Raw genomic sequence first — 11,272 nt, forward strand, 5'->3', positions numbered from 1 at the left:
GTGCCCGCAGGAGCACCCCCTCCCCCGCTCCACAGGGTTCAGCTTTCAAAAGAGGTGGCAGGTGCCTACGCCTCACGGTCTGCAGCTTCGATCAGAGGCACCAAAGGTGATGATCGCCTTCTTCACAGACTCCTGCCTCCTGACAGTGAGTTACTACTCAGTCCTTGCCGGCGCTGACCCCTGCCACCTGCCGTGGTCTGGTGGGCAGCAACTATAGGCCTAGCGGCTGGGCTCGGGGGAGCTCTCGACCACCCCAGAGACTAGGGAGTCTGGTGGGCAGGAGGAGGAGACTCGTCCTTCCCCTTGTCGGTTGGTTCTAAGCTTTCAAACCCTGCCCTCCAGTGTCTGTTTCCTGCTGAGCATTGCCCTGTGGCAGAAGAATGGGGAGGAGGGGCTCTCCCTCCGATGACTGTCACCCAGGCCCTGCCCCTGGGCGCACTGGAGAGAAGCCACCTCTCCAGGGGCTGTTTTCTCAAAGAACTCCCTGGAACTTCCTTTTTATTCTAAACTGACGAAAGGAAGAGGCAGCCCTGTCTTCTGGTACACGTCACAAAGCCTGGACATGTCGCCAGCAGCCCTCTCTGGGCCCGGGCCAGAGAGCTGGTCTGAGCCTGTTAGAAAGATAGACAGAGCCATCACACTGCCCATGGGTGACCGTGAGCCCTCCCGTGGGGCCACCATTCCTTTCCAACCATCCCGGGCGGGATGCCTGCAGGGTTCCCTCTGGCCACGCTCAACTTTGTGGGTATGTGTGTGGCGCTGGTTCTGCCCGGGACTGGATGTTGCTGGGCGGACACCACAAGGTCAGAAAGGAGCCCAGGAAGGGAGGGGGGGTGTGGGTCAGGGAGGGACTACAATGATGGACAACAGGGCAGGAGGAGGCGGATGGTCTGTGGAAAGCTGACAACCCCCTGGGATCCAAGAACCACTGGTGCAGGAGGGAAGAAAGGTGGGAGTGGGTTCAGAGGCTGGGGTGCGGGGGGCCGAGGTATGAAGGCCACGGATGGTGTGATGAGGAGAAGGCAGGAGTTGAGTGAGGGGCTGGGGAATGTGGAAGACACGGCCGAGGAGGGGAGGAGTTCAAGGAACCCGTTGGCCCCGGAGCTGGGGGAAACCTGCACTTTGGGGGGAGGATAAAATAGGGCTTCCAGGTCCCCCCTGTCTTGGGGCACATGGCCTTCTACAGTGTACTCGATGGCTCCAGCTGAAACATTCCTTCCATCCCCCGACTCCTTGGTTGTGGCTGGGCTCTGTGACTTGCTGTGACTGACGGGATGCAGCCGAAGGGACATCGGTGACTTCTGATGCTATGCCTGAAGACACTCTTCAGTCTTTGCTCATGCCTACTTATGCCCCCACCCCCACCCATCACCACCACCACCAGGCAAGGAAGCTGGTGTGGCCAGCGGGAGGACGGGAGACCGTGTGGAAAACTAGGACACCCCTCGTCGAACACCAGTACCCACTGCCACACGGGGACACCCATGCCCCACAGATTCACGCCACAGTATCAGCGCGATGTTAAGCCCCAAAGTGTGAAGGTGTCAGGCTGCAGACATGTGTGGATTGTGAAATCATCAAAAATTATTACAAGGGAATGTTAGAGATTGTTAGCTAAGATCTAGGTTCGTGAGACAAGAACAGTTTTTAGTCTTTTTTTTCATTTTTATTTTGAACTATTTCGAGTGGACTGCCTTGCTATTTATTGTCAAAAGTATCCAACATATGTCATCAGGCGTAAACAAAGGGACCTCCACCACTCCCCCAGAAAGCTCTCAGAGCTCCGGCGTCTGCGCCTCCCGGATGGACTTCTTGCTGCAGCGTGGGAAAGCTTCAAGAGAGGAGGTGGCATTTTGCACGATCCAGGCAGGATGAGAAGGGCCATGGGTGTGGCCAACACCCTCAATGACATTGGGACGTGACACAGCACAAGAGAGAAACAAGCAGAACTTAGGGGAGAGAAGATGACACATTGGGCAGCAGACAGAGCTCCATGGTCCTGGCACCGCCAGTCCCTCTTGGAAATTTACCTACAGGTGTACCACTTGAACCCAGAGGGTGAGCCTCCATGAGAACCAGGCTCCACATAGTCCATGAGCCTGGCCTTGCCCTGTCTTGATTAAACAGAGCATGAGATTTCTGGGATGTTGAGGCTGAGACAGGAAAGGAGTGGAGAAATGGCAGGGTCAACATCCGATGTCAAAATTCCACACAATGGAAGTGTGTGAGATCAAAGGGGAGGGTCATCAGGCTAGGTCAGGGGTTGACACAAAGGAAGGGGGTGCCAAATGGAGGAGTCAGAGACCTAGGCAAAGTCAAGGTCAGAATCTTGGGGTGTGCACCTTACTGATACTTCCACCTGTCCCCGCTATGTCTAGGGCGATCGCCAGTGCCTGAAGGGCCAGCCCTGTGCCCTGGTGGAGAATCTCCTGGGAAAGATATTCAGTGACACAAACCAATGAGAAGGAGTTCTCTGCCAGCGGTGGGCAGGTAGAGATTTAATAGATACATGCCTGGTCTCCTCACCTCTGGTCCCACAGTAGGGGTGACTCTTGGGGGCTCCCTGAGCTCCCCCTAAGGCCAGGGTGCCACTTGCCTTCTACACAGTGCTACCCTCATCCTCACATTCCCTTCCCTGGCCCGCTTTCCCCTCCCCTGTAGTGCTTCCTAGGATCCCCTGAACATACACTACTTGTGTCTGCATTCCACTCCAGGCTTTGCACCTAACCGGGAACCCCAAACTAAGACAGGCATCGAACACGTCTCAGGCACTCCACCAAACCATTCATTCACAGGCATGTCTCTATCTTCATCTAATCCTCTAGAAAGTCGGCATCATTAGCTTTGTTTTACAGAAGAGGAAAGAGACAGTCAAACGCATAAATAATACACTCAAAGTTACCAAGAGGTGGACCCAGGATGAGATGCAGGTCTGGTTTGCCAGGCTCATCAGAGCCCGCCCCTCATGCCCTGCTCTCCCCACATAGGCAGCAAGTTCTTGGGCCCGTCTCCCTCTTCGTCCATCTGGTCACCTTTGGCCTCCCTCTTGCCCCATCTCTCTGTGGACAGGCTGCTGAAGAGGGAAGACCTGATCCCAGGAGACTCATGGAATGTTCCTTTGAAGACCTTGTCTAATGTCTTCATTTTACGGATCAGGAAACAGCCTTGAGGGGACAAGTGACATTTCCAAAGCACACAGGCCTTCCTTTCTGAATTGGTGCTTTGCACCATCTGTGAAGAAGGCCTAGCGGAGTCCTGGGTTATGGAAAAGGAGCAAAACCCCAGCAGGCTGCAAGTTCAGTGGCACAGCAGGTGTTGGCCGCCGAGGAGAAATTCACAAGAGGCATCTTCCATCAGACATTTTCTCTTGGACCAGGTGCTCTGGGACACCCTTCCCCTACAAGCTGACCTGGGGCATCCCGCTACGAGCCAAAGTGTTCAGCCTTCTCGTTCGATGGAGCTGGAGCGGGAGCCAAGAATTATCAAGGCATCCTTATCTGCCCTTATCTCCAGGACAGAGCTGGGATTTGGCCCTGGCCTCTGGTTGGATCATCACACACAACAGGAACCTGGAATCAAAAAGGAATGGCCAAAACCCAACTTAGAGATTTGGGCTCACTCCAGACTGTGGGTTCCTTGAGGTGAAACTGTTCAGTGGGGTTTGATCCCACAGGGAATGGGGCACAGAGAGGGACAGCAAATGGTCAGAGGTGAAGGACCTAGGGGGAGCCAAAGAGAAAAATGCCACCTCTCTTGGGCTATCAGCCCTCTCATTTTTTTGAGGAACAAGACCCAGACTTCTGGTTTAAACCCTTCCATTTTCAAGCTTTAAAAAAAAAAAAAAAAAAGGCTACTCACTGACCACAAGACGTCCGTGCCCCGCCCCGCCCTCCCTCAACCCTCAACACACACGCCTAATCTCAGCCTTCAATTGCTTCACAAATTCCCAGAACACCTCATACCAACTCTCCCCCACTCAACTCCACCCAACCCCACCCAGCCCAGTCCCCTTAAGGCAGAGCTCCCCAGGGAGAGGCACAATCCTTTCTTTGTGCTTTCAATCACTCTCAGGATCTCTGTGAGCAGAGACAATCCTTCGAGCAAACCCAGCATCAATGAACAGCCACTGGCAGGTGTCGTGGCCACTCACGGACACCCAACCAGATACAAAAAGAACTCTATCCCCTTCTTCTCATTCTGAAAGACTGTGAACCCTGGAGTCCTCAATCATCACACAGGAAACAGAAGACTTCCTGCTCAGTAAGGACGTTGAACCTTGAATTCATAAAGATTCTAAAAGCTCCAGAAACAAAGACTTCGCGGACAAAACCCCTCGGGACCAGAGTAAGTGGCACTTGTCTGTTCTGTCTCCTCAGTGACCATGAGGTCAATCTGGTTTGCAGTCATGCACGCAGCCAGGTGGGACTGTGGTCCTCGTGTTGCGGGACATCCTTTACCTGCCTCCTCAAAGGTGAGGCGTTCTTCGAGGGTCAAGCAAACGCCTAAGTAGACCATCAATGCACCTATAAGGCAATGAATTGTATAGCAATACTCACAAGGGGTAAATTTATAAGATGGGGTGCTCAGATGTAAAACGGGGGTATTTTTTGCTAAAAAAGGAAAGCTTTCCTGAATGATGGGTTTTTTGTGACTGATTGAGATAATCTGCCTTTCTAAAGTCAGTTATGAACAAGAGGATCTCTGAAAAACCATTCAAGAGGAAATCAATTGCCAAACTGCTCTGTGTAAACAAAAACCAAACGCGGTGTATGAAGAAATTGTAGCGAAAGGGAAATACTAATTAGAAAAAAACATTGCAGATACGAGGATGACTTGATACTGGACCAGTTTCTTGAGAAGACTTAGACCCAAGGAGCCTTACAATCAGGACTGCTGGTTTGTCTTTCGAGGAGGTAGGATTTTACCCTCCTGAAGGCAGGGAGATGTCCTCTTGGGATGCATCCATTCTGCTCTACTAACAAAGAAGCAGGTCAGAATTTTCTCTGAGGAGAGAGGGGCATGGGGGCTACTTGGAGGTATCTATTTGAACTTTTCCTCCATAAACTCTGGAGTGGCCCAGATTTTCAGAGTTAGAAACTCTCTGAAGTTTGCATAGGTTTTCGTCATCACTTTTTTGTGTGTACCACTTTTACTGGCACTTCAGTCCCCAATCTGACTAGCACGACAGCTCTAGGCTATGCAGACTATGGAGAGGTGAAGGACCAGTAAATGTTTAATAAGTGGCTTTCCGGGGGTGGCAGGGAGCCCTGATTTCTAGTGTTTGTGGATTTCTAAGGTGTAAATATCCTCACTGTGGTTGATTTCAAGTTATGGAGCCCCTCCCTGAATGTTGAGCTGGGGAGATAAGCACATGATTGGTTTTTTATGAACCAGGATAAGCCAGCCTCTGCACACCACCACGTTTGGGTGTCTTATCCCTACAGACTGCCCTTTCTCTGCTCAAGGCCTTCACCAACTCCCAGGCTAGAGGATGCTGCCCCTGCAAGGTCCCAGGTAGCTTCCAGGGCTCTAGCTGTCTGCTGCGCAATGACCCTGGGGCAGACTTTGCAGCAGACTCCAGCAGGGCTGGATGGCAACAGGGTCCTTCTCCCTCCCTCCGTGGCCCCATGCCAGGCCATCTCTCTCCCAGAGTTGTTGTGTGGTGCCTGGCAAGTTGGCAAAATAGTTAATGCAGTTCAAAGTGGATGGGGGAGGGGACTGGTGTAAGCCGTTCTCTGTTCAAATGGCATGAGCAATGCTGACTCTGTTTGCCTTCACCTTTGCCAAAATTCCCCTGGAAACTGGGCTCCTGTGCTCAGTCTTGGCACCAGTTGTTCCTTGGGCTTCCAAGCTGCTTAGAACTTCTGCTGAAAACCTGCCAGCCCACCCAAAAATGCTGTCCGCAAAGCCGACCTGTCCGTATCCAGACGGGAGATCAGAAATCGTCCACACAGCTTGTACGGTCAGCCTGGGTTTCTCCAGAAGTAGGGCTGCTTGGGTAGAGGCAAGTCCAGAGCTGGAGGAGTCAGCCATAAGGGGGGGATTTGACTGGAAATGACAGTCCCCCAGTCAGGGTGTATGACACTGTTGTTCCCCCCATCCCCAACCCCAACCCCATGTGCCTCATTTTCCAATGGCCACTGCAGAATTGTGTACTTTGTAGGAAGGAAACATTCATTAAGCAATTTAGAAGGAAGAGTACTAGAGATCCCAGATTCAGGGTGGGAATTATGATGTGGGAACCGGCTACTTTTCAGACTGGTGGGAACCTACTGAAAATTTCGAAGGGCAGTTCGCATGGAAGGGACTGTCCTGGTTCATCACTCTTGAGTAGAATTCATTTTCCAGATTAACTACAGAGAGAACTGGTGGGGGAACTTGGGGAGCAGGGTACATGAGCCAGAACAGGACTGGAGCTGGGGACTGGCCCCAGAGAAGGATCAGTGCAGGGAAGGAGGAACCCCAATATTTGCTGAGGGCCCGGTTAGTACTAGAGGGTAGCTTTTCTCACACATTACAGTAGTCCCGCAAGATGTTACTTTCTCACATTACAGATGAGGAACTAAGGTGCTCGCTTCGGCAGCACCTATACAAATGAGGAACTGAGGCTCAGAGAGGTAGATTAATTCATCCAAAGTCACACACTGGTAGGTTCTACGAAAGCCCATGCTCCCTTCAGGAAAGGCTGGAAAACGAATGCTGAAAATCGGGGCCTGGGAAAGTCCCAGGAAGGCAAGCTCTCTAGTGGTTCTTTTGTTTTTCTTTGTTTCAAGCCAACCCTGGGTAAAAATATCTCAGAGCGAATCTCTCGGCAGAACTCCAGCTACCAGTCGTCACATGATGCCTCATGGCTGGAGGCTGTTCTGAGCTCTTCCCCTGCCCACCCCCAACCCTTCTTCTCATGAGGTTGCCCCCACTCCTCCAAGGCTATACTGTCCTCTGAATCCTCCTCACGGCCCTCATGGGAGGTCTACTGAGTTACCTGTAGATCCACGTGGGCCCCATCAAGGCTGTATGATGTGAGCCAAGATGACCTCCTCTGGTGTCCTCAGGGTCCTCTTATGCTAAGGGTTGGGGCTGGCCTTCTAGAATTTCACTATGACAGCACTATGGGCCTTTTGGATATGATAATTTTTGCATTAGAGGACATCCTCTGCCCTACCTACTGAATGACCAGACAGTAGCATCCCCCAGTCGCAGTGGCAACCAAGAAATAAAATAAGCAAAATAAAATAATAACCCTACACACTTTCATGTGCCCCCATTACTCTACATAATCCCTGGCTAAGAATCTTTTTAGCCCCCTCAGCCATGAAGACCCATTTGCAAGTCTGGGACTGACTCTCAGCTTCCTTCCAGAGACCCCACAGTGCAAAATCATTGCTCCGTGATTGGACGCAAGGATGCATGTGGCTTCAGGAATGCACGCGAGAACAAATTCAGCTCTCATTCTCTAGATACGTGTCCTTACCACTTCTGACTCTCGCATCATCTCCTCTAAACCAGGGAACAATAGCAGAACCCCCTCTGGTCGGGGTGGGAGGAGTTATCTAGCACTAAGTCCAGTGCCAAGGCTGTGGACAGCACTGGTTTGGGGCAGCGTGGCGGGATCTCCCTCTGTTGGTGCTGTGCAGCCAGTGGCCCTTTGCTTCACAACACTTAGTGCCAAAGTAATTGAATTATCGACTGATGGGTCCATTTGTTTACTGCCTACGCCCTCTGTTAGACCACAGGGTCCACGAGGGCAGAGAGAACCTGGATCCCACCTTGCTCAAGGTCGAGTCCCGGGGCCTGGTATATAGTCGGTACTCAGTGAACAGTTGTCAGGTGGGTGAAAACCTATAATCACCACCTCGTCTTTGTTGTCCACAGTCCACCACCTTTCCTGGCCAAGTAACTGCAGAAATCATCTTCCTTGACTCATGCAAAATTCCACGATGGAAACCTCGGCCCCCACAAAGAACTATGACATGACGACGGAATATGACTATGAGGGCATAACCCCATGTCAGAAGGGGGAGGTGAGGGCCTTTGGAGCCCAGCTGCTGCCCCCCTTGTACTCCTTGGTGTTCATCATCGGCCTGGTTGGCAACATCCTGGTGCTGCTGGTCCTCATGCAGCACAAGAGGCTCAAGAGCATGACCAGCATCTACCTCCTCAACCTGGCCATTTCTGACCTGCTCTTCCTCTTCACGCTGCCCTTCTGGATCGACTATAAGCTGAAGGATAACTGGAGCTTCAGTGATGGCACCTGTAAGTTGCTCTCGGGGTTTTATTACACGGGTTTGTACAGCGAGATCTTTTTCATCATCCTGCTGACCGTGGACAGGTACCTGGCCATCGTCCATGCCGTGTTTGCCCTGCGGGTTCGGACCGTCATCTTTGGTCTCATCACCAGCGGTGGCGCGTGGGCCCTGGCCCTCTTGGCCTCCGTCCCAGGCTTCTACTTCTCCAAGATCCAGTGGGAGTTCTCCCACACCACCTGCAGCCTCCACTTCCCTCATGAAACCCTCAAAGCCTGGAAACAGTTCCAGGCTTTGAAACTGAACATGTTGGGTCTGGTTTTGCCACTGTTGGTCATGATCATCTGCTACACCGAGATCATACGGATTCTGCTCAAACGACCCAATGAGAAGAAGGCCAAAGCCGTCCGTCTGATCTTTGTCATCATGGTGGTCTTCTTTCTCTTCTGGACCCCCTACAACCTGGCCATATTGGTCTCTGCTTTCCAAGACAGCCTTTTCACCGACGAGTGCAGGCAGAGCAAACAGCTCGACCTGGCCATCCAGGTGACGGAGGTGATCGCCTACACGCACTGCTGCGTCAACCCCGTGATCTACGCCTTCGTCGGGGAGCGCTTCCGCAGGTACCTACGCCAGCTGCTCCGCAGGCTGCTGTCCACGAGCTTGGTTAAAAGGCTCCCCTTCCTCTCCACGGACAGACTCGAGAGGGCCAGCTCTGTGACACCCTCCACCGCAGAGCACGAACTCTCCGCTGGGTTCTGACTCGGGGCCCTGGAAGCTGATCCGGGACCCAGCAAAGGTGACCTGCCAGGCACGCTGACCCAAACCGAGTCAGGCTGGGACACCTGGCACAGTGTGGAATTGCAGCCGTGTGGGGGTGAGTGAGTTTAAAGGCAGTCTAGACGAAATCACTTCTGGGATGACTGAGCCATCTCCAAGAACTCCTCGCTGGTAGAAAGGAAGTGAATGAGCGAAATGGGACATTCCAGAAGACTGGAACAGAGGGTGCCAGGGAAGAGCTTGGGCCCAAATGGGATTTCATGATTTGTGAGCATTAACATTTGTAAACAGAGCCACTGAGCATCCCGGGGGGAGGGGGGGGCTCCTGCTCCTGCCCCCCCCCACCAGGGAACTTGGAAGTGGGGATTTCCTGCTGACTCCAATCTGGGCGTTGCAGGAGCCAGCAGCCTTCTCCCCACCCTCACCTACCCCCACCCCATGCCCCACTGCAGGTTTCAGGCTCTTAGAAACCCCGAGGAACAGAGGACTCCATGATGGAACATCTCGAGCCCTAGTGGGAAATAGGATTGGGGAACAGCCCTCGGCAGTGGAATGGAGAAAGCCCTTGGCCAGAATCATTACATTTGCAAAAACCAAACATTCTAGGCGCTGGGCTAGACACAGACCACATGCATAATACATTTGACTTCTTGAAATAGCCACAGAGGGGAGGGGGTCATTATTTCCATTTACCAGTTTCTTCTTTCTGAATATTTTCCAGAATCTCCCTTCCTTGTAAATCGGATGAGGCGGGAGTACATTCTGCTGGCGTTATTGCAGAAACTAATATGGGGCAGAAGGAGACAGGGTCGCTTTCCCTGCTCCGCTTCCCCACGCGAGCCTTCTGGTTTTACCAATCAGAGCTCCGGCTGTTACCCTGGACCCATCCGCGGGAAAAAATGACCGACAGTGTCTGAGGCTGAGAGAGAAGGGGGTGAGGTGGGGACTCACCCTCACATGGAAGGTTGAGAGGACCCTTAACTCAAAGAAATATATTTCCCCTCCATGTCCTTAACACCTAATCTCTCACCAAGGAGACTGGTGACCAGGGACTGCCTGGTCATCACGTCTGTCTTCCCTTTTCCCTGGGACATGTACTTCTTTAAAAAAATCATTTTCCAAATAACAACAACAACAAAAAAAACCCAAACAGCTTAAAAACTCAAAGGGGGAAAAGAAAACGCCCAAAGCGCCCAATTCTCACTACCCAAAGACAACGACTGTGCCGTCTTCTGTGTATTCTCTGTTAGTTTGGTGTTTGCTATCTTCTGTGTGTATTTACGATGATGACAAAGACGGACTTCAACTGTACTCCTGCTGTTTTTTGTTCTTAAGTAGCAGTATGTTGGGGTCACTTTCCCAGGTGAATAAATCATTATTAAAGCACTTTTTTCTGAAGGCTGCACTGAGTTCCACAGCAGGGCTACACCCTAATTTATGCCACCCATTTTCCCATTATTGTTTGCACAAGTCAGTTCAATCTAGCAGTGACCAGTGTCAACTTTTCTGAGTTCTCTGAGCCGGGGGAGGCACACAGGTACAGAAACACCTGGAGACCCCAGCTGGGGTGAGTGGGGCTGTGGTGGAGTCCATGGCACTGGACAGCAAAGAGGAGGAAGGAATTTATCAGCCAAAAAGTACCCTGAGGGAGTGGGTGTCCCATCTTACAACACAGTGACATCATTGGGCTGACTGCTCTCTTTTTGGACCCTAGAATTGTGCTTTTATCCAGTCACCCTCCCCATCATGCAGGGACCTACTATGTAGGCGTGCTTTCTTTGTGTAAAGAGGCTGGTATCATGAAGGTCTGGATAGTTTTTATCTGGAAAGGAGACAGTCACACTGCCCTGGGCTTATGTTTCCACCCAGAAAATGGGGACAAATCCAAGCTTTGGGAGTCAACGGGGAAGTCAGTTTTCCACTTGCAAACCTGCCAGTTAGTCTCTGCAGCATAACGGAATTAAAAAAACATTTGTCTGCCTCTTTGGTCAAATAAGACGGCATCAAGAAACAATGTTTGAGCCACAAAACTATCCTAACGAGAAAGGTTGTCATGACGATGTCCTCCAGGTCCATTTCTGAAAGAACCCTTGTGTTTTAACTTGTCACAAAGGCAATAATGTTCATTGTAGAAAACTGGAAATGGATAAGAAGGCCATAGAAGAAACCAGAAGCATTTGTAGTCAGTCGGCGCTACCTGCGTGCAGCGTCTCTTAGCACATTAATGTCGCAGGGCATCTCCTTCCTGT

General features: G+C 51.7%; 1 protein-coding gene across 2 annotated transcripts; it reads left to right on the plus strand.

The window, feature by feature from the left end:
- Positions 1-2,987: 2,987 nt before the first annotated feature.
- On the plus strand, positions 2,988-10,409 carry LOC309850970 (C-C chemokine receptor type 1-like). 2 transcript variants are annotated; one of them, XM_082705624.1, is made up of 3 exons: positions 3,882-4,344; positions 4,821-4,913; positions 7,873-10,409. In XM_082705624.1, exon 3 carries the CDS (start codon positions 7,923-7,925, stop codon positions 9,003-9,005), a length of 1,083 nt encoding a protein of 360 aa, XP_082561750.1. In that variant the 5' UTR covers positions 3,882-4,344; positions 4,821-4,913; positions 7,873-7,922; the 3' UTR covers positions 9,006-10,409. The 2 variants fall into 2 exon arrangements, with proteins under 2 accessions (XP_082561751.1, XP_082561750.1); XM_082705625.1 differs by lacking the exon at positions 4,821-4,913 and having other exon boundaries at positions 2,988-4,344.
- The last annotated feature ends 863 nt before the right edge of the window (positions 10,410-11,272 follow it).

The sequence above is a fragment of the Mustela nivalis genome (assembly GCF_964662115.1).
Source record: "Mustela nivalis genome assembly, chromosome: 1".
Lineage (NCBI taxonomy): Eukaryota > Metazoa > Chordata > Mammalia > Carnivora > Mustelidae > Mustela > Mustela nivalis.

Excerpts from the sequence above, each read along its gene's own strand:
- LOC309850970 (XM_082705625.1), top strand. The coding sequence starts at position 7,923 with ATGCAAAATTCCACGATGGAAACCTCGGCCCCCACAAAGAACTATGAC.